The sequence below is a fragment of the Poeciliopsis prolifica genome, unplaced genomic scaffold (assembly GCF_027474105.1).
Source record: "Poeciliopsis prolifica strain line A6 unplaced genomic scaffold, Auburn_PproV2 SCAFFOLD019, whole genome shotgun sequence".
NCBI lineage: Eukaryota > Metazoa > Chordata > Actinopteri > Cyprinodontiformes > Poeciliidae > Poeciliopsis > Poeciliopsis prolifica.
The window spans coordinates 2712570-2740306 of NW_026562394.1; the positions used below are offsets into that span (position 1 = coordinate 2712570).

Genomic DNA, 27737 nt, shown 5'->3' on the forward strand with positions numbered 1-27737 from the left:
CAACATCTGACAAAATGAAATAACCACAGATTTTAGAGACTTTAAATATGTCTCTTTATGGAGACTTTCCTCTGAAAGTTTATGTGGAGGAAAAAATACTTTTACATAATTACACCCTGATTTGACCACCAGCATATATCATTTTGTTTTTAAATGAGTTCCATTTTTTATTTCAATATTTTTCCCATCACATTTAACCTCTAAACATCGACTTAAAAAATAAACCTTTAAATATTCTTTCCTTTTAAATGCAGTACTTAACATTTGAGGCCCATTTCTTACTAGCATTTACTTTAAAATCAAATATTCAGAATCAACATTTACACAATTGGACACCAAGACTTGGTGTAATCATCCATTCATTACCCACTTCAGATTCACTTCAAGCATTTTAATTAATAAAATGGAATTAAAAGATGTTCATAGGGTAAACAACAGACAACACAAAATGAAATACCAATGTTTTATTTGCAAAAGGATACCAGTTAATACATTGAATGAAGCACTGAAACAAGCCACTGTAACATTGCAAAATACCACTAAAAACAAGTGTCAATTTTAGAGAGAGAAAGAAAGTAATTTGATCCAAAAGGCATACATTATGAAAGAAGAGGAAGTGTATTTACACCATGGCAAAGTGTCCTGTATCTCTACAAAACAAAGTGTGATAGGAGGCCTCTTCGTTTAAGACATTTTAAAAATGTATTACAAATAGTTGCTAAACGAACAAGGCTTTTTACGTTCCATTTATTGTTTTTATCAAAAGACATCTAGAAAAAAAAAAGGCACCACTGACGGTGATAAATCACACCAGTCATCTTCAATGGTGGCAGCCGCTTCATTCAAGACAAACATTTTCTGCTTAAATATGTTGAGATGTAAAAAGTTGTAAGGAAACTAGAACATTAGCATGTGAGGTTTAACAGAAGCAACAAGAAATTATTTTTATTCTTTTTTTTTTTCCTTTTATTGGTATAAAATAGGACTCAAAGGGGCGCGTCCCCTGCTGCTGATTTCAGCTGTTGTGCTGGTGTAACAGCGCTCCCTGCTGGAGAAAGGTGGAGTTCACAGCACCAGATTGTGATGGCTTGTGTTCAACGAGTAAAACATTGACCAAAGATCATCAAGCAGGCGGACGCAGCGTCACATCTAAAGACAGGACTTCCAGACAGACGATTCATCACAATGGAGGAAAAAAAAAAAAAAGCTCACTTTAGGCTCCTTTCTAATCACACTTCTTATTTTAATAAAAAGGCAATTTCTACCAAAGAGAATAACGTCAGCAACTGTTGAATCCAAATGCATAGTACTTAATCGAAGAGATGCTACATGTGCAGCATTTTATGACTATTGAGAATCGGTGGTTAAGCGTTTTGAGAGACTGGCCGGTAAAAATCTGTCGTAAATGAATTAGTTGCTCCCTGCTTTTGTGCTTCATTCATTGGATTCAGTGACGTCTCAGGCTTGATTCCCTGCTGAGTAAAACTCAAATCTCCACCTTTTAGTGGACACGCCGTCAGAAGTCGCAACGACAGAAATAGAAATATGGAAATACAAGATTGCACACAGAAGCGTGGAAAAACTTGTTCAGAGCAAGTTTAAACTAAGGAAACGATTAATCCTACACAGGTACCTTTAAGATAAATTAATAAGCTTTATAAAACTTTTAAACCCACACAGACAAACATATTTTCATCACCCTCCCATGATCCCTGAACTATGCTGAGCCATGCAAAAAGAGGAGAAATCCCACTACTGCTTTAGCGCCATAATGCAACTACCCGCCTTAGATGAAGATGATTTATTATTTCAATGCGACATGCATCAGCTCCATGTGTGCTCGCTCCAGAGATTTCACTACTATCAAAACTTTCCCGTTTTGTTTATTCTTGGTCAAAAACAACACTTTGGCTTTGAGATCCTCCCCCCCACCGGTTTTGGTGCCGGTCAAAAGCGGTTCTGATGCTTAAACCTTCCTGCATTCTGACACGCAGCAACCACAAAATTGAATTTTTGTTTCTGTTGGGCCAAGACAAAGTGGCACCGCATGTTTGTGAAGCGAAAGGAAACTATAAATCGCAAGTTTCAAGCTGATATTTAAACATTTTTACAAATTAAATTTTTAAAAGTGCGGGGTGAACGTGTATTCAGGAACCGTTACAGTGATGCTACTAAATTAACAGTGCAACTGGTTGCTTCCAAGAGTGATTTAATTAGTAAACTAGAGTCCAACTGAGCAATTTAATCTGCTTTAACCCAGTTGGTCAGTGAAGGCACCACCGCCATCAAACATGGCGGCGGCATGGTGTGGGGATGGATGGACGTCTTTAATACGTCTTTTGATTCAAGTTTGTGACTGCAACATGACAAAAAGTGAAAAAGTCTTAAGTGTTGATATTTTTGCCAGACACCATTTATTGTAAATAATCACAACAAGTTGCAGTTGAACCAAAATGAACCACTTATAGCCGACTGGCTAAAGGTCAAAGCGGATGAAACATGAACTTAGAGATATAGGAGACAATGTCTTTACAGCTTCCCATTCAGACCGACTGGGTAAAATTAATGCCAATAATTTCTATTGCACACTGTATGAAGCCTCAGTGATTACTAATTTCTGAAATTATACTTTATTTACTTTAAAGCATTTCTGATGGATAATCCCTTTAAACCAGCGGCTACACCCCAACACCCCAAACCATCACCACTTGATTTCTTTCGTCTACTTTGACCCCGTGACCCTGTTAAATGTTGAGTGAAGGTTGAACATGGTAGTAAGAAAATGGAAGCACAGCAACAGACACTGAGCAGAGAGGTTATGATGGACGGATGGCTGTACACAGTATTTACAGCAGGTTTAGAAAGACCCTCATTAACAGACCCGTCTCCTCAGACAAGGAACCAGTAACATTCACACCTTCAACAGCTGGACGGAGGGACAGTCACCAACATGGATAGTGGATAAAAAAAGTTGTTCAACGTGAGGCTGAAAATTCCCCCATTTGCTGCTTGAGTGGACATTAAAAGAAAGTGTACACTTCCATAAACGACAAACAAGTGGCTATTGTGTCTGAACATTAATGAGCTGACGAGACTGAGTTTAACAACCGTTTATTATCCTCAAGCAGCAAATGGTGTCAAAGGCCCTAAAGAGAGAGAGACAAAGAGCGGTCCTCTTCGACTGGTGGCACTGTGAGTGAAGGTGGAAAGCAGCAGACGTATAAAACTTCTGTGTTTCAGACCAAAACGAAGGCTGGCTGCAGGAAGGAAGTTACATCGATTCGCCCAGAGAGTCCTCGTCTTCCAGAGATGAGGGCAGGTAGAGATCCTGGAAGCAGAGCGCAGCACGGTTACTTGTGAGCTCGGCGTCGAGACGTCAGTAAATGAAAAGATGGAGCTTCTTTAGAAAGAAAAAAGTCTCACAAGTCTCACAAACTTAAATGTAATTTTATCGTTGAAAATGTGTAATTCCCCTTCTTCTTCGGATACATGCAATGCTTTGTGTTGGTCCTTTATAGGAAACCTGAATGAAATGTGAATACTGGAAAGGTTTTGTTACCTTCTGCGTGTTGTTCAGACCCGGACTGGTGGGGGTGGAGGTGGGGGAATGCTTGGATATCGGGGTGGAGATTTGGCTGCTGGAGCCAGTCCCGTTGGCTGAGGGATCCGACGGACCATACAGAAAGAAAAGACAGGGAGAGAAGAGAGTCGTGTGGATTAGATAGCGTGCAAGACCAATCCAAACCACTTTTTCTCTTGCTCTCCATAAAAGTCAGCGCTGAACGATAGGCTCCCCTGGCGCTCGTCTAAAGGCCCGTTGGGAGTCTGATGAGTCCTCCGCTTTGGTTTGGCGACATTTTATTCTCGCAGTCTGTGTCCTGAATCGTTGCTAGGAACCTCTGTTTAGATCTGAGAGTGGTGTGAGGTGATGTAGCTGTGTGCTGTAAGTGCCTTAAAAGAGTTTTGTCTATAAGAGATGAAAAGACCGAAGCAGATGGCCAGCTTGAGTCTGAGCCACAGAGTTGAAAACAAACAGTGGATAAAGCTCCTCTTTTCTCCCCCCTGTTGGCTTCGTTTAAACGCTCGGCTACATGGAGAGTAAGTAAGTAAAAAGTTAAACTCACTCCAAAAGCCCTACTACCTCATAAAACCTAAAAATGAGTTTGTGAGAGTCGGGCAGCTCTCCCACAGCGAGAGAGAGAGAGACCAGACAGTCACCTGCAGAGGAGACGGTAATGTTTTCTCCACAAAGGCAAATAATTTTAATATCTGTAAGGCTCACCGAACTTTTAAATAGAGATTTCACAGCTATACATTTCTAAATCTACATACATTTTAATTCAATGAGGTCAGAAATGCTATGACAAATCACTAATGTTAGACTTAAAACGTGTTACAAAACTAGTTTGATGTGTGTTTGGGATCAATTTTCTGTTTCTGATCTAAATTTTTACCCTCAGAACATAAAACTGGTTCAAGAACGGTTAAAGGACTCGATCCAGTCTGAGCCAAAAACAAACAAAACTACTAAAATGAACTCCTCCAGTTTCCAAGATAGTTTCTGATCATTTAGCAAAAAAATATTCCAACTTTCTTAAAGGCATTCCCCAAAACAAACAAAAAACAAACAAAAATTTATATATATATATATATATATATATATATATATATATATATATATATATATATAAATAAATGACATGCATTTTGAATCCCCGTTTCAATATAAATAGATACCAGCAGTTCAATTCTGACCACTGGTATAATTTTTATTTATTTAACTCAACAGAGATTTTGACATCTTCAGACAGATGCACAATCCTGTTTTATCAAGACCCTTTTCCACAATAATTGCTTATAAACAATTAATAAGCTAGTCGCTAGGGTTTAGTGGACACTATTAAATATTAACCTGTCTTTCTAACAAACAGCTGACAGCTGTTCATGTTGTCTTTGTTTACTTTTCTTGATTTATTCATGCTTTTTGCCACTTACTCAGTAGGAGCACGTTAAACACAATTATACTAAATCCTAGACTACTTATAAGCAAAGGCTGGATTTCAACTGGGCTTTTTTTTTAATCCAGTCCTGCGATCTAAGATAAAGGAGCAGATTTTTTGATCCTGTAGTTGAATCCATCAGTCAAGCCTGATTCCCTTCCTGCAGATAAAGGAAGACTTATCTTCAAGCACAGCAAATGCATTAAAACCCAATCATCTCGGATATTTGCTCATTGGATGGAAGTCACCTTTTCCTCATACATTATTGATCTGATATGCTCACCAACCCTCTTGGAATAAGGTCAAAGGTCAGTCAAATCCCTCTGCTGTCACATGTTGTTATGTTAGTTCATTTACAACACCGCAGGCTGCCTTATTGTTTTTCTGCTGATCTTCGACTGCGCTCATTTCGGGGCGCGGTCAGAAAAGGCGACGTCGTCGATTACTCACTGGAGTCAGCGGGAGATTTGCAGCACTTGATCGGACCGGGACTCTTCACAGAACCGCGCTGGGCCTTGGCTCCCTTCATCAGCAGGCATTCTGTGGGACAGACGAAGAGGAAAATTAAAACTCTTTAATCCAAACTGAATGACTGAGCTTGGAGATGGATCAGGGTGGGCGTTGGACTGTAGCGTCGTCCCTCACATGTAAAAACAGAACTCATTTCAGGGTTTCTTTTTTACATTTCGGTATTCTGGGTCAGTGTAATAATCAGAGCAGACAGGCTGCAGACATCACTGCTCCTCCCTCAGAGCATCTTCCATTCTGTTTATGCTGTCAGTCTCCCCCTTCTCCTCTCTCCTTCCCCCTCCTCTGTACTCCTTCCCTCCTTTCATGCTAATTATAGTTCCTGTCCTCCCTCCATCTCCTGGGATCGCACCGTATCCGTCTTCTTTCTCTTCACCTTCACACCCTGCTGGATACAGACGTAAAAACTGGTGCGCTATTGTTTGGGAAGTGTGTCACTAGCGCTCCTTTGACAGTACTTCAGTCTGGCAGTCTGTCTCCCAAAATAGCCCAGAGTCAGATCACATTCCTGGTTCTGTGAATGCTGCGGCTGCGTAAACGGTTCCACCAGAAATTATTCACACCGCCTCGCTTTGCACACTTTGTGCTACAAAATTACTCAGATTAAAAATCCTGCCGTAGAAAAACATCCCCAGAGCATGACACTGCCACCGCTATGCTTCACAGTAGTGATGGTATTCGGAGTTGAGGTCACAAAGTTACATTTTGGTTTCATTGTTCACTCCGTTATGAAAGGTTTGTTTGAAAACTATTTTGAATTTAAATTTCTGATGTTGGTCCAAAAAATATATCAAAATATATTTGAGTTGACAAAGTTTGACCTCTCAGATCACAGGACCAGAACTGAAGTGGTGGTAGGATTCAGTTTGTGCTCATCAACTCAGCAAAATCTCCATGAAAATCTGAAATACGCAAAAAACTGACGTTCTAAACATTTTTGTTAAAAGCAGCTTTTGATCAAAGACTAAGGAGCCGATAATCTGATCACTGATCATGAAGATTAGATTGGAAGAAAATTAAATTTTAAATTATGTTTGTTTCTTTTACACAATACGATTTTATGTTTGGAATATGTTGTATATGAATAGTGAAGAAAACGGCTTTTTCAGAGCAGAGATTTGTTGTTTTTTGAGCTCAGAACATTTAAGGCCTTTTGCTCGGGGTGTCGTCAGGTTTCTGGACATTAAACTTTCTCCTTTCCTCAATATTGGAGACTGCAGTGCATTTTGAAACATTTCATTCTAACAAATTTGTTTGGTATCCTTCAATATTTGTGCAGAGACAATTCATTTAATTTTATTGGTTTCTGCGACAATGCAGAATATGTTGGTTCATTCCAAATTTTATGCAAGCAACTGAATGTTGATCAAAATATAAAAACATCTGAAGGATGATGACCGAAAAAGTGGACACATATCTGCCAATTACTGTTGCATTTTTGATTTACCAAAAAAAAAAAAATAATAATAATTGGAAACATGTTTTCACTGGAGCTTCATCAATGCACGGATTTTCTTTTTGTAATAATCTGTTCAATTAGTTTGTGATGTAAAAAAATGAAAAAGTGAATGTGGTGCAAATATTTTCTGCTCTACTCCACTAAATGTGAAGTGTGGGTTTATTTTGACATTAAAAAGTCAAAAAAACAATGAAAAAAAAAGAAAAATCAGACCTCTATCATTCCAGATTTTCCTCAGACAAGACCCTAAACTCCTTTAAAACAGAGAATGTGAGCATGTTCATTTGTCTTTGTGTGGAAGATTTGTTGTCTGCAGACTTAATGTCCATGTGAAACACAGCAGAAAACCCCCCCGCCTGCCCGGCTCCTCTGAGGCCGACTTGGTAATGTCGGCATGCTCCAGACCATCATTCATTTTCTGCAGCATTGGCCTAAGGTTATAGACTAAATGAAACAATTTAGCTTGGGTCCACGAGGGAGTTTGTAGAACATTAAGGACACAGATCATTACTGGAATCTCCATGGCAAAGCGAAGGAATGGATGGAAACATAATAAGAAGTCAGCTCTGCACCACTGCTGTGTTCTGATGAAGAGACCGCACGTTTCCAAGAGAGGAGTTTATGTAGAACAGGAAATTTAAAAATAGGTCTTTCAGGTCTGCAGAGAGGAGAGAGTCAGCAAGACGATTGGCTTCACCTTTTCCTCTCCTCGACTGCACAGCAGTATCAGCACCGACAGATCAGCTGGCCTAAACCCGTCACTGGACAGATTAATGGCTCTCTGACTTCTGCCCGCTTTCCTCCGAGCTGCTTGCTGCTGATAAAGCTCTGCCTCAGCTCCATCTTTCACTGCGTTTTTTTTCAGCATCCCTAATTTTTCGCTCATTTAGCTTTGAATATTAGCATCCACGCTGACCAAAGCATGAAACCTCACTGAGTTTGACCGATATACTTCTGAGCATGTTTGACATCTTCCCCAACTCAATTTACTGCAACGATTGTTGTTTAGTTCATACCAACGCCGAATTTATTTATATTGGGAGGGAAAAAGATTGATGCAACTATCTGAGCCTGGACTATTCTGCCAAAAGTATTCAATCAATCACCCAAATGATTGAATTCAGATTTTCAGATAATACATCCAAGCTGTCGACAGGCAGAAAATGGCTTGTTAAAAGGAGTTAATCAAATTCAAGCCTGGTGATATGATGCGTTTAGGCCTGTTGCAATAAGTGATCAATTATTTGCAATAAAAATTAAAAAACTCAATTTCCATTAAACTCAATTTCCATTTGCATGATTTATCGTTTTCTCTTTAGCTATGCTTTGGTCTCGACGTACCCGTTTTTTTTCACAATTCATTTAGCTATTTCTGCTGTTTTGTTTATTTATTTGAGACATTTAAAATGTCTTTCAGTTCCAGGGTTAAATGTTCATTTGAATTTGAAGTTTATTGATGTTTGGGAATGTGCTCTTGCTTTGTTGTGCCGTTAAAATTATTATTACTTAAAAAGTCTTAATTTTATTGCAATAATTTATGGTGCATAGATTTATGTTATCAAATACAATAAAAATATTTCCTTTAGTCAAACCTCATGGGTAACATTCCTAGAAGAGTTGGAGATTTCTTCAGCCTCAAAGAGTGAGTTAATATTAAACTTTATGGATTAGGTGATGTGTGATGGCAGACAAATGAATAACTTTGGTAATTGTCCCTGTTGGACTAAGGCTCACCGTTCTCATCCAGTGAGAAGTCGTCCTGCGCATAGCGAAATTTCTCTGGTCCACATGCAATGAAGACATCATCATCACCAAAGAAGTCTTGAAGGCAGGTGACCTTTGAAGGGAGGAAATGAAGAAATTAAGAAAATAAATAAAAATTAGGTTTGTTTGCATCCCAAAAATCTGACTTTTTATTGAATACATCTTAAGTCAATATCATTACTGCCTTTTGATAATCACAAAGCACAGCAGATTACTGCATCCATCTGGCTAAATGAGCTCCTGACACTGAAAACTGCTTCGATTCAACTCATATATCCATATTTACTGTATAATTGTTCAATAGAGTTAAAGACATTCCTTCAGCAATAGTGTATGTTCAGTGTTAAAAGTCTGCGATGTATTTAAGCTGGATAACATGAACAGACACACAAAAAAAAAGCAAACAAAGGTGATAATGCTACATCTTTTCTCTAATGTTTAAATGCCTCTGCTTCCTTCCCCTGGGTCTATTCAATCAGCAGCTGCTGAAACAATATGGCCTCCTTAGTGGACAGATGTCTGTGGGCCACACCTTCTCCTCCACTCTTCATTGTACAGCCCGACATGTCAGAGCTGTTCGATCAAAAAGCTGCTTTATTCTTAGTGGAGCATCTCTGTCGATATTCAATACCTGTTGAAATACTGACTTATGAGATAAAGACATATTGAGCAGCTGTAATGTAACTGCATCACTTTGCTGGACACTCGGAGAGAAACGGCGACACGTCTGAGTGGATGCCAGGCCCAGTCGAGATGCGTCGCGGTTTCCCTTTGTGATGCGGATCTAAACTATGAGCTACAGATAATTTGAGAGCACTCCACCCCACCAGCTGCCATGTTGAATCTCAGTCCTGCTAGACAAGCTAAAAGTGTGTGGTGGCTTGTTGACGCGGCTTTTAGCAGCTGTACAAAAATTCCACACCCCCACAAAACTCCCCGGATACAGATCCACGCCAGGAGACCGAGACGCTGCTTCGACTCCAGGGATCAAACGCTAATTGGGTTTTCTCCCAATCCCAAATCACAGGCAACACATTAGTGTTATCCAGTGATTTCAGTGTAAGGAGATTATATACAGGTTATCAGCATCGTGTGGCAACAGAAACACCTGGTCATCCTAAAATGGAGGCATGAAGAAGAGCTCTCTCCCCCCCGCGGTGAAGAAGAGGAGAAGGAAACGGGCTGGAGGGCAGACAGCAGTTCGTTTTAATAGCTTTAACAATAGAGCTGATTAAAAGGATCAAGATTTAATCCAAACATCTTCATTAACTAAATCTCCACTCAAACTCAGGATTCTGGAACAGACCAACATAAAGAGTTTAAGTTGTTCACCAATCTGTTTAATCTTCAGCAAAAACCCAGGAACTGACGTTCAAATGTCTAAGCAGGAAATGTGAAAGAAATAAAGTTTGTTAGAAACCAATTGAACAGACAATTTTCACAGCAACAAAAGCACTTTTTTTATTTTTATTTTTTTTAATCAGGGTTTCTCATAAACCAACTTTCCAAACTGGAATTGCAGCTTCAAAATCAGTTCAACGTTTGAAACATTGCAGAAAGGAACCTCTGATGCTTATTGGTTAATTTGCAAATCAGTACGTTTACAAATGACCTGCATTGTCCGCGCCAAATGGCCAAAAACAAAACGGATTACGTTTGCAGAGCCTTTCATATCACAATGTTTTAGCCAAATGCATAAATTAAAGGTGACAAGAAACCATCCAGTCATTGAACCAGTGATCGTTTTCTGCTAATCAAATATCAAATCTATAGTTTCAGATGGTCTCATACTTACAGTTGAGGTTGAAATGTTGTGACTGTTTGTCATACCGTAGATGAAGTTAAAGAGGCTTTATTTTTGACTTTAGTCAAGAATTTTCCAAAGAAACATTTTCCCGTTTACTATTCCAAAAAATTTCATGGTAAAGAGAGACTGTATTGGCTGCTGCAGTTTCCAATCGTAAGAGTTTTTGATACGAGTTTTTGATACAAGTTTTGTCTTCTTGTAATGTGATTAAGACATTTTGTGTCCCACATTAAATCATAGCAGGAGAAATACATTTTTAAAGTTAATTGTGAGTAAATTAGACAACACTTTATTTGAAGGGGTGCATGAGACTGTCATGAACATGAAGGAGTCTTTATGAATGTTCGATTGTTTTCATGAAGTGTCATTCTGCAAAAAACACTTAATGAAAAGGTAACACTTTTAATTGACTTTTAATGGAACTTTGCATCATTAGCATCATTATTTACCAAATGGAGCTTCATGACAACAGTCATAAAGACTCCTATATGTTCATAACAGGCGTTATGTTTATGACAGTCTTGCGCACACCTTTCCAATAAAGTGTTACTGTAAATTAAATTAGCAGACGACATTGCTCTAGTCCATGCAACATTGAAGAAATGCAGTTATTTAACTATAACTTAGACGTACATTTAAATGATGCATTGAGAAAACCTGTTTCGAACATGATTGGGAGAAATTGCCAGAACCCGACACATGATAGGAGATACTAGATGGAAAATGTCTAATTTAAGAAGCATCCTCTCTTAAACTGAATATTGTCACCAATAGATTACACAGACAATGCACACATCACTGTTAACATACCCGTTTATCTAAGGCAGGGGGTTTGCGATTTAATTTTTTTCTGGCTCTCTCCAGACTCTGGGTGCCCTCCACCCTCTGAGCCCATCCTTAATCTGAGCCTCACCAGCTGTCAGAACCACATGACCCAATGAAACCAGCAGCCCCTCCATCAGACACGCAGCGATCCGCCTACTATTACTGAATTATTCAACTTTGTTCAACTAAAGGTTGTTAAGATGATGAAACTCATCCTGGGCAAATTAAAGACAGATTTGTTGCCATTTCAAACGACATGCAGGAAGAATAAATGCATTTTTCTTTGTTAAACATGAATAAATGGCATCAATAAAACATCTAATGTGGAAATTAGTAACTTTGATGGCATTTTTGTTTCTAACAGCTGATTAATACTTCAGAACATCCTATTAGGATGCACACCAAAAACAAAGTACTGAGATGATTACATCTCATCTCTAGCCAAAGCAATTGATCTCTGTGCAGAAGTGCAGCCATTTAACATCTGAGTGATGGACTTCCCTCTAATGCCCCAATGATTCAGCAAATTGTTAACCAGCAGAGTTTATCCATTTGATTTTACATTGGTCTGGTTTCAAACCACACAGGGTTGACTATAAATCAAATAAATTACAAACACTCTGCTGCTTGGAGTTCTTCAAATGGCACATCACATTTGATTCACAGACAAAATAGATCATAATTTTTAATTGGTAAGAAAATGTTTTTTTTTTTACTACTTAAGGAAACAAAATGGAGGCTTTGATTTCCCCCAACAAAAATCACTTTAAATACAGCCTTTTTGGGGCAAGTTTCTAACAGTTTTGCACACCTAGAAAGTAATATTTTGTGTATCAAAAGACCCATTTTCAAGCCTTATGATAAGTCAGTTAGATTTAGGCTTGGACTTTGACTGGGCCGTTCCAACACAACAAAGCTCTGATCTATACCAAAGCAAGTCCAATAGTCGAAGGCTGGCATCCTGCAACCTTCAAACCCCAGTATCTTAGTTAGATGAGGAAAAGGCATTCGCATCACCATTTTTCACCATACAGATGGTTTGTTCAGGATTTAGTGTACTGGCCTCATTCTGGTCTCATCTAACTAGAGCAACTTCCTCCTTGGGACGTTGAAGAGTTGCTTCCTTCCTGTCATGCCTCCATAAAACCCAGATCAAGCAGCGAATGACCAATTCGGTAACATTTTATACAAATGCTTCTTTTGGATCATTAGTCTGATAATTTGATGAAAATCCAAGGTGAAGCAGAAAAGTGAGAAATAATTGTCTGTTTTGCTGTCTTGGCATAACTAACTTATGTGTGAAGAAGCGACAATAGAAGTGTTAAGGAGACAGACCTCATCGTAATCCCTGGGCCAAAAACAGAGCAGAGTTGAATATTCCTCCAAACATCTTTTGTGATTTCCAAGACTTTACAGACAGTATTGGCTCATTTGTCAACCTGGTTCATGAAAGTCAAAGTAAGGGGCATCTGAACATGTTCTGATTGGCATCTTTTGATGCAAACCGCTGCTAAAATTAATCTGGACCAGATCTCTGACCTCTGCTTGACCCCTGAGCAGCAGCACGGCACTTCAGTAGGTTGGTTCCAGATGCATTTGCAGCACAGATGAGCCACTTACAGGGAGGTGGGTGGTGGTGATGGTGGGAGGGTGGGGTATCTACACAGTCATGGTGCACAGCTGGTGCCCGATGCCGGTTACAGGCCACCCCACCCCGGCTCCAGGGAAGCAGCCATTTGGCTGACAGATGTGGCCTCAGCTTTATTAAATCGAGCTTCCTCCTCTCCCTCTTCGCTCCAGGTCATGCTCACTTGTTGATGTCCATGGAGGAAATCAGAGCTGCTGAGTGGGGAAGCTTCGTGACTCCGGCGGGGGGAACCACACCCCTCTCGTTCCAGTGAGATGTGGAGGTGGCAGACTTCTGGCAGATTAAGGGGGGCAGGGCAGGTAAGACTATGTAAAGAGCCCACTCAGCGTATCACAGCCATTGTCACAAGCTGAATCCATCACGGGAAGCTTATTGCCATGACAACCGCTTCCACAGCACACCGAGAAGCAGGCAGACTGCGAGAGCCCCGATAACGGGGCAAAGCTGACTTTTCTTGTCTCTTAATTGATGCATTTAAGACACGAAAAGCCCTGACAGAATCTGCAGCTACTCAAAGATTTTGCACCAATCTAATAAACACTGAAATTTTGCAAATCCGTTATTGTCTCAGAGTTTGTGTTTGTGTCTCAAATTTTGTTTTTCTTGGGAGAAAGCTCATCTTCTAAACCTGGTTTGAAATTATTAGAGCTTAAATCTATTGGAGCGTTTTGTTTCACATTGTTCACATATTCGTATCACTCCAGATTCATTCATTGATGAGGAATGGATATAAAATGGCTCCCAGCAGTTTAAAAGGTGACCTTTAGCTGCAGGAAAATCTGATTTTTGCTCTTTTCTTTTCTTTTTTTTTTTTTTTAAAGAGCCTGAGTAATTATGCCCCATCAGTGAAAATAAAATGATCCCAAATTTCTCCCTGAATCTTGGAGCCCCACCCTTCCCTCTATTGAGTTGATTGAGCAAAGAAGCACCGGCATTTGAGAGGAAAATGGCAACGATTTTGTCCTCGACTCTGGCAGAGAAAGGAGGGCTGGCAGTCAGCGGAGTCCACACAACACTGAGGAAAAAGAGGAACGCCATTCATGATGCGTAGCCATCGTAGAAATGCAAGTAAGTGCATTCTTGGACACGTAAAAAAAAAAAAAATCTTCATCAACTCTCATATTACAAATTCAAGCCTCAACTGATGGAATGCATGCAGGTAAACATGACACGCGATTTTTCTCCGTCTTTCTTTAAAAACGGCAAAGACTCGCATTGATGGCGAAGCTCTCCCACCCGCTGCAGGATGTGGGATCCGACAGACCGGTCCACACCAGCTGGGCTCTCTTTGTGCCCGGGATGAGGTCTCCTAGCAACCAAACGAAGGGGAGAAAAAAGGAAAAAAGAGGAGGATCGGCACAGAGTCAGGGAGGGGTGAGCTCTCCACCATATCACCTTCACCACACAGCAGCTGCAGTGAGGCTCTGCAGACAAAAGGCGCTGCGAAAAACCGGCACATTCCTTCATCTCTGTACCTGCCGAAGACGAATCCTGAACGAAACATCAACTGGGAGTCGATAACATGACATCACAATCAATACGCTTAATTCAACGTGGCATCACAGTATAAAAAATGCATGACCAAGAATTACCATCAAATGACAGGAAGTAATTAGAATCTCCAAGAAAGCCACTGCAAGGCCTCATGCAGCCAGACTGCACCCCTGGGAGAGAGCATTAAAATCAAATCCCTCCCATCTATCATTTCACAACGCCTCCCCTCCTCCTGAACACATGTTTCTGGCTTTAATTCAAAAGGAAGGAGGAAAAAGGACAGCAGCGTAACAACCAAAACGTAACCTAACCTAAAGTAAAGCTGCAGAAGATCATGCAGCTGCATCAGAGTAGCAGATGCTCACATCCGCCTCGTCTCTGTCTCAGTTCATTTGCAGAAATTCACAGCAGTCTGGAGAACATTTGATTCATCTAGTTAATCCTAAAACAAAGATTTAAAGTAAAACTGTGTAATAAATACATTTATTACACATTCTGCTCGCATTCTCTTGCTCACATAGAAACAGCAAGACTAACTATTTGACTATTTCTGGCTTATAAATTATGGAGTACTTCTATTTATAACAGGAGCATCTAGTTTATATATTCAGAAACTAGACAAATTTAGAATCCAAAGAAACTCCTATGAGCTTATCTAGAGAAACTGCTCATTAAAAGAATCCAGAGAAATCCCTACTGATTCATAAATCACAGAGTACTTATTCTTAAACATGAGGTTAAACTTTGTATTATTATTATTTTCTTCTTTTGCTCTTTCCTTTGGTTTATTTCGTTTGCATTTCCTTCTAAAGCACTTCGAATTGCCTTGTTGCTGAAAATGTGCAACATAAATAAAATGACCTAACCTTACCGTTTCCCTCACATCCACTTCACTCGATGAGTGAAACATCTCGAAGGACTTTCCATAAGCTTCAGCCGAATCTGGTTGAAACTGTTGGGAAAATTTTGTTTCTGGCAACTTAAAGCCAATAAACATTCAGCAGATTAAACACCAAACAAGAAATAAGGGTGTAGTTTCCATCTCAGCCTCACAATCACAACAAAACACAAATACATTCAGAAACTGCGCATTTCCTTTATATGCTAATATTTTTCTTATTTTAGTAAAAACCAGAACAGAATTAGTTTTTTTTGTTGTTTTTTTTAATGTAGCCATTATTCTACAGAACATACATACAGGGACAGTGGGGTCAATATACTGAGACAACAATGAAAGGCTTGGTCTTTTGTACGCTGCTGCTGTGGTAAGATGACAGAACAGCCCAGGACCTTCAATGACAGATGGCCTAAAATGCACCGACGACAAAAGACCTGTTGATGTCCTGAACCACAAGACAGGAGAGGAAACTGCTAGAACCCAAAAGTCAGAACAAAGACTGCAGCCAATGGGACGTAAAGCACACAAAGGTTGCTCCCATCGCCACTCTGCATTCTCATGTAGTCGCCGCATCAATATTGACCGAGGTTATGAGCAAACAGTCTGCCCGTCCTATGAAGCCCTTTAATCTCTACACCTGTCTGTGCGACGGCTGAATGCAGGTGAATGAAAGGTAAACTGTCCCCAGCTCTGACCACACATTTCCCTTTGTTTACATACCGCACCACAGCAGCACAGCACCTCTATTCCTCATCATTCCACAGGAAATCTAAACAAATGCAGTCTGATGAACACAAATGGAATGAAATTTAAATTTCATTCCATTTGAATTTTAGGAAGCAGCAGGTTTTTCCCCCTACTTTAATCTCATTTTCCAATAAGCTCAGATTTGCAGGGAAAAGGTCACGATGCAAACTATTTTTCTGAATAAGCAAGCAGCCCCTGCTGAAGGCGAGACGCACCTGCTTGCCATCGAGCGTGTAGATCCTCTTGACCACTCCGCTTTCGAGCTTGATGGCCTCCGTGATGTCGGTCAGCACCTGTTCGAAGGAGTGCGCGGTCTTCTTGTTGAGGAGGACGCGGACGGCTTTGCGGGGCTTCACGCCGCTGCGCATCACCGTGACCAGCTTCGGCCGGACAAAGTCTTTGCCCTCTCTGGGATCGCCGGCGGCCTTGGCAGCCAGCGACTGCATGTCCTTCTGACTGGCTGAGGCCTTGACGTTCACAGACCAGTTAGGATTGACATTCTTTGTGTAATCGACTTTCTTGTAGAAGTTCTCAGATGCACAAACATAGCTTTCCCCTGGGGACAGAAAGGAGAACTGGGTTAGTGTATTGAGGCTGCCTCAGCTATTTGACACCTGAGAATCGCAGAGAGCCAATACGCCGTCCAGGAGAGATCCAGACCAGCAGGAGGAATTACAGCATTTAATAAATCTGCATCTACTTCATTTTCAAGAAGTTGTAGTTGGGGGTTTCCTCATTCAGTTCTTAATGTTGCTTTCTATTCTGATTTTATAGCAATGATGAGGCACCAATAGGAGTTTCATGATTAGTTATCACAAAACTCAAACTGGTGCATCAACTTTTAAGGCAATATCCTAATTAGTTTTCCTCAAAGCCAAATCGTTGAGAGAAAAACATGAAAGAGTTACTGAGTAAGAATGTCAACTATGAACACCCAAATGAAAAATTGATAAAAAAGCTTTTAAAAATATTTTCCAGTAGCATAATGTTTTGCAGAAAATACTAAAAAATACAAAATCATCTTTCGTAAATTTAATCCGCAAGATCCAAGCAAACGTTTTAAAAACATGATCTTTACTCTTAAATTTATATTTTCATTTTCTTCTATATTAATCCTATTTAGTGCATCAATGAGACATGATGAGACAGAAAGCCATTAATGTAGTCACTAATGGAGAAAGACAAAAAATATATCCCCCTAATGTACTTACTTACTTCAGTAAGTATTTTTGACTACTTACTGGAGAAGTAGTAAAAGTTCCCTGACTACTTCATTTCCCTACTTTAGCTTTCTTTACATGAATTCCTCTGTGTATGTGAAACTCTCCCACAGGTTTACACCGTGATCCAAATCATTATGCAAATTGGATTCAAGTGTCATAAAGATCACATTTTTTGTTGTGCTACTAAATTTATAGATGGTATTGTGTGTCAGGGCTCTTTGAATCACTATAATTAATTTCAGAAAGCTGGTTGATTTGTTTGTCTGGTGAGCTCAAAGAAAATCTACTTAAGGATGTTCCACATTATTAAGCAGGCCACAGGTTTCAAGCAATGTGGGAAAGAGAAAAGATCTGCTGACGAAAATCATCAGATAGTGTAGAACCGTATGAAAACATTAGATATGTAACAAAAACTGAAGCTTTATCATTAAACTATGAAGAGATTTGTGGCTGATTCAGAACAAAGATGGGTTTGTACAGATAAAGGCATAATGATGAAGATTTGTGTTTGACAAATTCATTGAATTAAGAGGGCCGCTGTTAAAATGCCTTTACAAAGCAGCAAACAGTTATTTGAAGCTGTTGGTGCCTCTGGAACCTCAAGGTGGAGGATCCTCCAGAGGCTTGTGGTGCATGAACCGACTATTTGGCTCCTAACCAGAACTCACAAGCAGAAACTGTCGCAGTGGGCCCAGCCGTACATGAAGATTAATTTTCAAAAAGGCTCTTATGTTAACATGTAACTGTCTGTTAAGATGTTTTTGATTGAAATATCTTATGATTTTAGTACATGTCCACTTAATGCTGCACATTCAAAGAATGACTGTTTGCAGTTCTTTATAATCCATAAAATATTTAGAAAATCTGCTGTGCATAATAATTTGGAACAGTGCATTTTGAGTTTTTTATTTTTGAAAAAAATGCTGTTCTCATGCAAAGCTTTGTTCAATAAAATTTGATTTATACTGTAATAGTTCATAACTTGAAAATTATTTTGACCATCATTTGCATCGCCCATTTAAGAAAATATCACTTGCATAATAATTTGGGACATGATGAACTACTAGTTTCCATTTTTACGCTTTGAAAACTCTGCTCTGTACCACTTTTATTTCATCTTTCCTCATAGGAAGAGTTCACCCAAATCTAAACAAATATGCAGTACCTGATACCTCAGCAGTTTGAAATACAATCAGTTTTCCATTTCCATATTTGGCTCACCTAAATTCAGATTTGCAGCAACACGACAAGCGATTTCCTGTTTCCTGCTTGGACTTCATTTACTGAAACTTTGGAAGTCGATATTCATCACATTGAAGCACAATTTTTTAAATAACTTCTGAGGTTTCAAGTTTTTAACAACTTCAGAAGAAAGGATTTGCTTGAGATTTCAATTTGCCCTGCAATTTACAACTACTAAAAATTTGTTTTAGTTGGCAAAATCTTCTTTTTGGATCCGTCTGTCCTCGCTGTGCATGTGAAATACTTTTGGACCCAAATTTCAGATTATACAGCTAGTAACTGGTCAGGATGCTTTCTGCATTCACACTTTCATATTATTGTTGGGTTTTAATCCTGTTCAGTGCAGTGAGGTCGAAATGTGAGGTCTGGCATGAATGAGAACTTTTTGGAGTCTTGATTATATCAAATAATCCAAAGTAACAGCTGCTCACTGTCACAGACATGCTTTCCAATTATTCATCCGTCACTAGAAAAAAAAAGCAAGTCAGTATCGCAAAAATACATCGTAGAAAACAAGCAGAGTTATGAAGGTCGTCTCATGCAAACTCAGCAGATTCACCGCTCAACCCAACAGTGAAAGCATACTTTGCCATTTCAGAGTCAGAGAGAACATTTTAAAAACCATTCAGAAAGGAAACTATTTGTCATGTCAAACCATGTCAGTGGTTTTCTAAAGAGATCAAGACTTTCAGCAGAAAACAGGAAGGATAAAGGCATTGCAGCTACGTTGCTCTATTTTATCTTTATGAGCTCTCAATTTGTCTTATAACATCTTGGATTTGGATTTATTAGCAGCCTGACTGAAATCTCAGAGTTAATCCGAGGATCGGTGAAGTCAGTAATGCTACCAGTGCATACAATGCCAGGATAAGCTTCAAAAGTAAGTCTAAAATGTCCCCTCCATGATAATGTTGCCTCTCCAAATAATCTCTCACACTGGGTGGCAATAACTGCGCTGCTAATGTAAATAATAAAAAAAATATTGGAATGCTGTTCTTGTGTTTTATTATTGCTCTAAAGAAGAAAAACCAAGACTAACTGGCCAAAGTAAAAAAACAGACACCCATAAATTTCTTATCACAACATCGCCACAGAAGTCCAGAAGTGCACTTGGTGTAATTACACAAATTTCAAGGAAGCAGCACTTAATGATCAGATGAAACTTTTTTTTTTCTTGCTGTCCTGTCTGGTATCTTTAAGGAAAAAAAAAACAAAAAAAAATCAGTAGGACAATGACAGGAAAAAATGGAAACCATAAGGCAGCAATTACATTATATATGGGGAAACTCGAGCTAAGACAAAGGGCAGAAAACTAGATTACTCTATGCAGAGGAGGCTGAGTAATTAATTATATCCTACAAAGAGGAAGCACAATGAAATGGCCCCTCCAGCCGACACGCTGCAGACGAGCCACACATGCAGCAAACTATAAGCTGCTCAACACAACAGCCTCGATTTGAATAAATTAAACCCGTACATCAAATTCAGAGCTACGCTCCTACATTTAGAGAAGTCACATAATGTAAAATGTACATAATTCAATTAAACAGATGATAGTGTGTTGACCATCAGTGGCCACCCATCCCGTAAAATATGGAGTCGTTCCATATTTGGCATAAATGTGTCTCGTTTTGAACCGATACATAACTGTCCAGCAGACTCAACTTAATCAACATTAAGTTTAACAATAATGGTCTGAAGAAACTATACCAAATAAATGTCTTTTTAGAATATTTAGTAGTTGATACTTTTTTAAACCTTCAAAATTTTATTTTAACAATGAATTAAACATTATAGTGCTGCACTTTTAGTGCTGCACTTTTAGCTGCTGTATTGAGAGAGGATCACACTTTCCATCTGCTAGATCAGGGATCTGCAACCTGAATCTCTGGAGACACAAGTGGCTCTTTGGTTCACATATTAAATGATGAAATATTGGCTCTGTTTGTGTTCAATTCTTTTTTTAGTGTCTCCATAAAAAGCGCTGACTACACAGGCCCCTGTGGTAAATCTAATCGGTGGCCTTACACACCTGGTAGATGTTTCTAAGTGTTACGATCGAAGGTGCCAAATTGCTGAACACAAAGCTATAAATGTCTGGGCAAGGTCAGAGTTCATCTATTAAACTGGCTGAAGATAAATACATCAACCAAAAGCTGGAGTATAGACATGTTTATAAGCATATTTGCAAGGAAGCCTCCTTATTATTAAATTTAATATAATTTCAGGTTTTTCTATTACTTTTCTTCAGGTTAACTTAAAAATGGAGCTGTTATTGTTACAAGTTAAATTTCTAAACTACAGAAAAGTTATTGTTAGGAAAACTCAAATGTGAAAATTTTGACTGATATTGATATGCAATAGTAATACTGCTCTTATTTTAGAGTTACAGATGTTTTTTTATTTATCCAATTAATAAATTAATCATAAGAATAATCAAACTAAACAACAGCACAGAATGTTAGGGTCAGGCCGTTTCTTTGTAAAGAAAAATGTTTTTTTATACTGAAACTAAGCCAAACCCACTTCATGTACTGTGAACTAAAATAGTAAAATATCTACTTTTCCAGAGATGGACATACATTCTTGTTTAAAGACAAAAAGGCCAACAGCCGCATAATGTTCAGATAAAAACAATGGTAATGCAATTTCCAAGTATGATTTTCAAATAAAGTTCAGGTTAAAGACTAGTAAAAACTAGTCATTAATCTGACCTTCTACCTTGATAATAAACTGGTTTAAGGTTCATTAATCCCATAGTAAAATGGTTTTCAAATGCCTGGAATTTGAAGTTTTGAGTAGATTTAATTTTAATTTCTGAGGCAGCAGACTCCACTAGGACTGTGTCACTACACGGCTGGATGCGTTTCATTATTGTCAGCAGATGTTGGGAGGTATGATGTAGTCTGATTCTGTTTCATATAAATACAGCTCTGGAAAAAGTTATCAGTCCTCTAATTTTACTCTTTATAGGTACATGTTTAAGTAAAATGAAGATTGTTGAACTACTGTCAACATGTTTCTTAAATTCCAAGCAAAAACTTGGTATTATTTTCAGAAAATGAGAAAAGGTCAAAATAATAATTTTAAAAAATAAGATGCAGTGCTTTCAGACCTTGAATAATGCAAAGAAAACAAGTTTAGATTAGTTTAGAAACAACAAAACTAATGTTTTAACTCAGGAAGAGTTCAGAAATCAATATTTGGTGAAATAATCAGGAGGTTTTCAATGGGGTTCAGTGAAGTGGTCTCTTAATTTTCTCCAGACCTGCATGTAGTTGTTAACAGTTTTAGTTGGACAAAACGATTTAAATTCTTATGTGAATGTATGTAAATAAGCAGGGGTGTTTAGAAAAATGCACCAACGAATGACTTCTCTTGGGCTTCAGCCCTACTGGGGGCGAATCACCCCTCAATGTCAGACCCCAGAATCGCCCTTGTTGACCATCATATGGCTCAAGGCAAGACCAAATGCTCTGCATGACCAGACAGATGAATGTTAAAAGAAGCAGAGACAAATCTGATGCTGCTGGAGTTAAACTTGTTTAAACTCATCTGCAAGGCAGTCAGACTCCAGTCAGCAGTTTTGTTGTTAAAGAATCTGCGAGTCACCAACACGGCTACATTCGAACTGATGTCAGAGGCCACAAGAATGCAAGCCTTTAGATTTAAAGTCTAGAACAAAGACGGCCAATAGTCATCTCTACACATTTCTTGGTGTCTCACCTTGCAGAAGCAAGGTGAGACACCAAGCTTGTGATGTGTTTAAAGTTGTTTCAGTGCATTAGAAAGTCAGAAAAACAAACTTAATATTTGGGAAGCAGAAATTGATGCATTATTTTGTCTAAGTTTTTAAAAAGTAAACATCTGGGGGATTTTTTGCCCCTTTTCTTTCCAAAATGGCTCCAACTCAGATAATATCTAAAGAGCAGGTCAAACCAATTAGATTTTCTTCTGGACTTTGCTTTGACTAGTCCATTCTAACATACAAAGGTTTTGTGGGCCCTCTCTCATGTCTTTTATGCTTTTAACAGTTTTTATTTTTTATTTTTTCAGTTCTGGCCTGTATGTAGCTCCATCCTTGCTCCACTCAACTCTCACCAGCTTTTCTGTCCCACATTCTTTTTCTATGGTTCTTTGTGAGATTCAAAAAAAGTAAAAGGAGACCATACACTACAATGCTTTACACAATTAAATCAGCTAAAAATTATAAAATCCCCTCCAAAATTAGATCTTAGTTTGCTGGTACAACACAACATACTGCTGGGTACCAAACTACAACCAAAACAGACAAAGTGATAACAATTTCTTATTCTGTTAAGCTAAGAATAAACGTACCTTCCTCCAGCTCGTCCAGAGACGCGATCTTGCGTGATCCATCAATGCTGAAGATGAAACGAACCCCCTGCGGCAAATTGATGTGGTCAGAGAGGGAGCGTGTAAGGTCGGCCAGGAGAGAACCGAAGGTGCGAAACCGGTCGTTGGCCACGGCGTACACAATGCCCTTGAAGTATCTGTCCCCGTTGCGGTAAAAGCGCACCTTCTTGGCCTTTTTCTCGTTGCTGAGAGCCTGCAGGGTGCGTGTGCGGTAGAAGCTGCAGTGGGCGCTGTGCGCGGGGCTGGGCAGACAGCCCCGCGGAGTGGAAGGATGAATCCTTCCACTCCGCGGGTTGCGGGACGCCTTGTCCCTTTCGTCGAAATGCCCGAAGTCCAGCTCCATGATGGCAGTGGTGGTCGTGAATGTTGGGGAAAATCAGTCCTGCAGACAACAAATTGTCTCAATGAGATCCATTCATCCTGTTGTAACAGAATATTGTCAGTTTCTTAGTCACCGTGGGCATCTATAAAGGGCTAGTCTACATCATTTGTCTTGAAGCAGGAGTAAAAAGGTTTCATGTACAAAAAGCAGAGAATGAAAGTCCTGCCAGTCACTCAACCAAACCACTTCAAAAGGTCATGTGGTCGGATTGTTTCCTGTTCGCTTGATTAACTTTAAATGGTTCTTGTGGCTTCATTTTATATTTGATGGCAGCATCAGTCAATAAAAAGCTAGAAGGATGGACATGAATTTATGAAATTACTCCTAGAAAAAAGATTCTTGTATGGCAGTCTACAAGAAAGACAAAAATGCCATCTTAAGGAAAATAGTGGCACAGTGGAAGAGCACTTTTTTCAGTTCTTTTAACACCAAACAAAACAAAAAGATTAATCTGAAGAAATGATTCGATTACAAACTGGAACAATGCTGTCAACATTTACACCGAGAGATGAAGACTGTTTGATATTTCAGTATTTAAAATGAAACAAAAAGACAAATTATTTAAAGAAAACCATTTTCTACTACATCAATTTATGTCTGCAGTCCATTAAGAGAGCAATATTCCAGCTGATAACAGGAAGGCTGAACAGAGAACAGCAAAGTTGATTTATTTTAACCTGTTGATCTCCCATACTCTGCTATGAAACATCATGGATTTAGAAATGTTTCACACACCAAGACCAACGATTCAGCTGCTAGCTGAGCTGACCTAGCTGCCAAAATTAAATGCTAAAAAAACGCTAATTTAAATGTCAATTCTAAACATTTTGCCATCGTTTTGAAAAAAATGGACCCCTAACACAACATCATTGATGACTTTAAACAACAGCAAAAATGGAAAAACACATATGTGTCTCACTTGCATCTTGTTGTACCTCTTAAACTGAAGAAAAATTTAATTTAAAAAATGCAAACACTGCAGTCCTGAATTGAGCCCTAAAATCCTGCATTTTCAGCTCTGCTAGTTTTTTTTATCACCTTTAGGCTTCACACATTTCAGCAAAGTCTAATCTGCAAATTTAACTTTGTGGTGAAAAAGTCTTGGTGCTAAAACTGGCCAGCATATTCTTTTCAGCAACTGAAAAAACTAAAACATAAAATGTTAAAAAACGACCAGGAGGTGTTTTTTTTTCTGACACTTAATGTTAAAGAACATTTTATGAACTTCAGCTCTCCCTGCAGCTTCATTGCTGTCATTCATTTTACAGAAGATCGTAAAATGTGATACATTTATTTAAATTTGACACAGGCCGACCTCCTCCATACAAGTGTTTGATGCCAGAACAATAAATATGAAACATAATTAAGTCTCTTAAATGACAAACACCTTTATCCGCATCAGTCATTGATCAGAGTGATCATGCATCGTTCTGACTGGTAGAACAAGCACCAATCGAAGTAGTGAGAGCCCGACCTGTCTGATGCTTAGTTTGGATCTACTGTGTGCACACATTTCTGCAGAACCCTTTAAATAAAGCGTGGGCAAGAAGGGAAACACCTGAAACTGATCGTCAATAACCAGGACATCCTAATCCGTCTCTCACTGCTCAAATCTGCTAAAAACTCAAATCACCATCAGACTTATAATAAATGCGCACAAAAAAGGAATGATTAGAAGAACAAAATCCAAAAAGTACCTCTTCTAAATTGCTGAAATGTGATTTTCACAAGATAAGAGCGCCAATTCAGTGTTTGCCTCCTTTTAAGATATCCACTTAGATGGATGTTGCATATCAGTTACGGCTCAGCACACACACACACAGCTGGAATCTCCAAGCAGTATCAAATATTTAAGAGAACAAACTGTGGCATTAAGAGATTTTTCTGTGCACCACTATGCTACATGATCCAAGTCATAAAATGCCAGAACTAACTCTCCTAAGAACCTGTAACACCTGTTAAAGCAGTGAAACAATAACCCCCCTGTGCGGTCCGCAGCATCCAGGGGAAGCCTTTCTAAAATGAAGTCTCTCAAAACCTACCTGAATATTGGAGAAAAATCCAAACCAAAACAGTAACTTCACATGTTTAAATGATCAAACAATTAACACCCATTAAACACCCACAGCCCCCCTATTGCCACCACATGAAAGAGGAAGTTAACTGTGCAAAGATGAACAATGTGCTTCAGCAATTTCATATGCATCCGTTTGTTTTCTTTTTAAAACCTTTAAGCCGGGATTAAATTTAGAAATCAAATCTCTCATGTATCTCTTTATGACCCAACAGAACCTGACAGGAAGCAATATGAAGTCAGAAAAACTGGCTTTCATTAACTTTAATATGTTGTCTTCGGTGATCCAAATCACCAAACACTCAGTTTGGCATGTGAGTGGATCTGTATTTTGGATACAGATGAAATATTTAAAATGTGGTTTTAGGTTCCTGTTGGATTCAGAGCCGAGTTTTACAGTGAAACATTGTAAAGCTTTAGTCCCTGTTCCTTCTGCAGTTCTTCACACAAAATTATTAAACGCAGACTCTAAAAATTATAACACTTTATTTTAAAAAATTAAATTAAATTAAACGCATTTGTTCTTTTCTAAATCTTCTGAATGTGTTGTTGATAAATACTAAAGCAAAGAGATGTATTAGCTATAGCCAAAGCTGACAAAAGGTTAAAGTAAGAAATGCTGCAACTTCGGGCCTCCAGGCCAGTAGGGGGCGCTATGAGCCTGTGACTTCACCTACTGAATACATAAACTGTAAAACTTCAATTTTGTAGACACGTTTGTCAAAACGAAACCTAATGCCAGACACATATAATCCTCTTCAATTGGCTTTTTTTATGTTTATAATTTTGAAACATTTTCGAGTTTGTATATATATATATATATATAAATTTTGGGTATAAATTCTGAACAATACTAAACCAAATGTTAGATTTTAGAAAAGCTGTTCCCACAAACCACACGAGGTGCAACAGGGGCTTCATGTCAAATTCTGCTCCGGGTCCTAAATAATCTTTTTCCGGCTCTGACTGTAATCCGTCTCCGTTTAACACCTCAGCACTCCTCGGACTTTCAGATGAACAAATGCAGTCACCATGTGGCAGGGCCGCTCCAGTCATGCTAACCACATGGCTGACTTGCTGACTGCCGTCTTTTATGACAGGACCGCTGTGACAGGGGTGGGACCTCTGGGGAAGGGGATGCTCCTCAGCTGACAAAGGCCAGGTTTTGGGGCCATCTGCTGCACTAATAGGCAGAGCCAACAGTGACCCTTCCCCAGTGGAGACTCAACCAGGACAGGCCATTGTCTGAAGGAGGAAGCCTGGCTTCAGAGTGACATCACCATCACTGCTGCTGCAGCCGGCTCAGGTTCACCCAGTGCAACCTCCTCTCTCAGAGGAAAGAAAAATCTGATATTCTTCAACTTAAACTACATGATCACCATTAAAAGACAAACAATTCAACTACACAGTTTAAAGAAAGAAATAAAAATAAATCTGTGTTTTTTTCCCCCCTTTTACCAAAATGAAAGCCAGACTCGCCATCCTCATCAGCACTGCAGTAACACTGCAGGGTGTCATTGATATTTTTGGCTGGTTCTGTGTTACTGGCTGAACCACCCACACAACACCCAATCAATCAATCAATCAATCAATCAATCAATCAAATTGTATTTGTATAGCACATTTCAGCTACAAGGCATTTCAAAGTGCTTTACATCATAAACACAAAACACAAAGGCATGCAACATAGAATAAATGACCCCCCCACCCCTCCACACACACGCGCGCGCGCGCACACGCACACACACAAGCAGGTTTACCCAGACAATCCACTGGCTTTTCTCCAAGGAAACTAATTTCCAGAACCAGTCTACCACTGAGATTATTTTTAAGCGCAAAGCAGGAATCAAGAAAAAAAGTTCCTGGTCTCATGTCAGATGAATGATCCCGGCCACATGGCAAAGAACCGCAGCTTTGAAAATGTGACTTTCTCCCCGGCTGGATGAAGAGGGGGCTGGGTGTGCGCACACCTACTCCAATCCACCTGCTCCGAGGCGCAGCCGAAAGTCACCTACTGCAAACACTCCACTGCAATGACACCTCAACTTGTCCAGTCAAAGTAAAAAAAAAAAAAAATTTAAAAAAACATCCCCATTTTAGATTTTCTCATGCAGTAAATCAGAGCATCATAATCTCCAGTAGCCGGTGGCGGACTCACCTGCGTCGCAGCTGGAGGGTGTTGCAAGTCGATGCAGCAGGATAGCAGCACGCCGTCTCTTCGCTTGCCTTTGTCTGCTTCAGTCCTCGCTGCCTGCCTCCACGGAGCAGC

General features: G+C 39.3%; 1 protein-coding gene across 1 annotated transcript; it reads right to left on the reverse strand.

Annotated features, from left to right (window-relative positions):
- Positions 1–449: 449 nt before the first annotated feature.
- On the reverse strand, positions 450–27737 carry LOC129368775 (neuronal migration protein doublecortin-like). Its single transcript, XM_055043886.1, has 7 exons — positions 27627–27737; positions 22974–23394; positions 16386–16726; positions 8722–8824; positions 5451–5540; positions 3560–3657; positions 450–3328 (listed from the first exon to the last, which is right to left on the reverse strand). The coding sequence occupies exons 2-7, from the start codon at positions 23353–23355 to the stop codon at positions 3272–3274; spliced, it is 1071 nt and encodes a 356-aa protein (XP_054899861.1). The 5' UTR covers positions 23356–23394; positions 27627–27737; the 3' UTR covers positions 450–3271.

Excerpts from the sequence above, each read along its gene's own strand:
- LOC129368775 (XM_055043886.1), bottom strand. The coding sequence starts at position 23,355 with ATGGAGCTGGACTTCGGGCATTTCGACGAAAGGGACAAGGCGTCCCGC. Across the intron at positions 5,541-8,721 it reads CTTCTCACTGGATGAGAACG|AATGCCTGCTGATGAAGGGA; the intron begins GTGAGCCTTAGT and ends TCTGTCCCACAG. Across the intron at positions 3,329-3,559 it reads GTCTGAACAACACGCAGAAG|GATCTCTACCTGCCCTCATC; the intron begins GTAACAAAACCT and ends CTCTGCTTCCAG.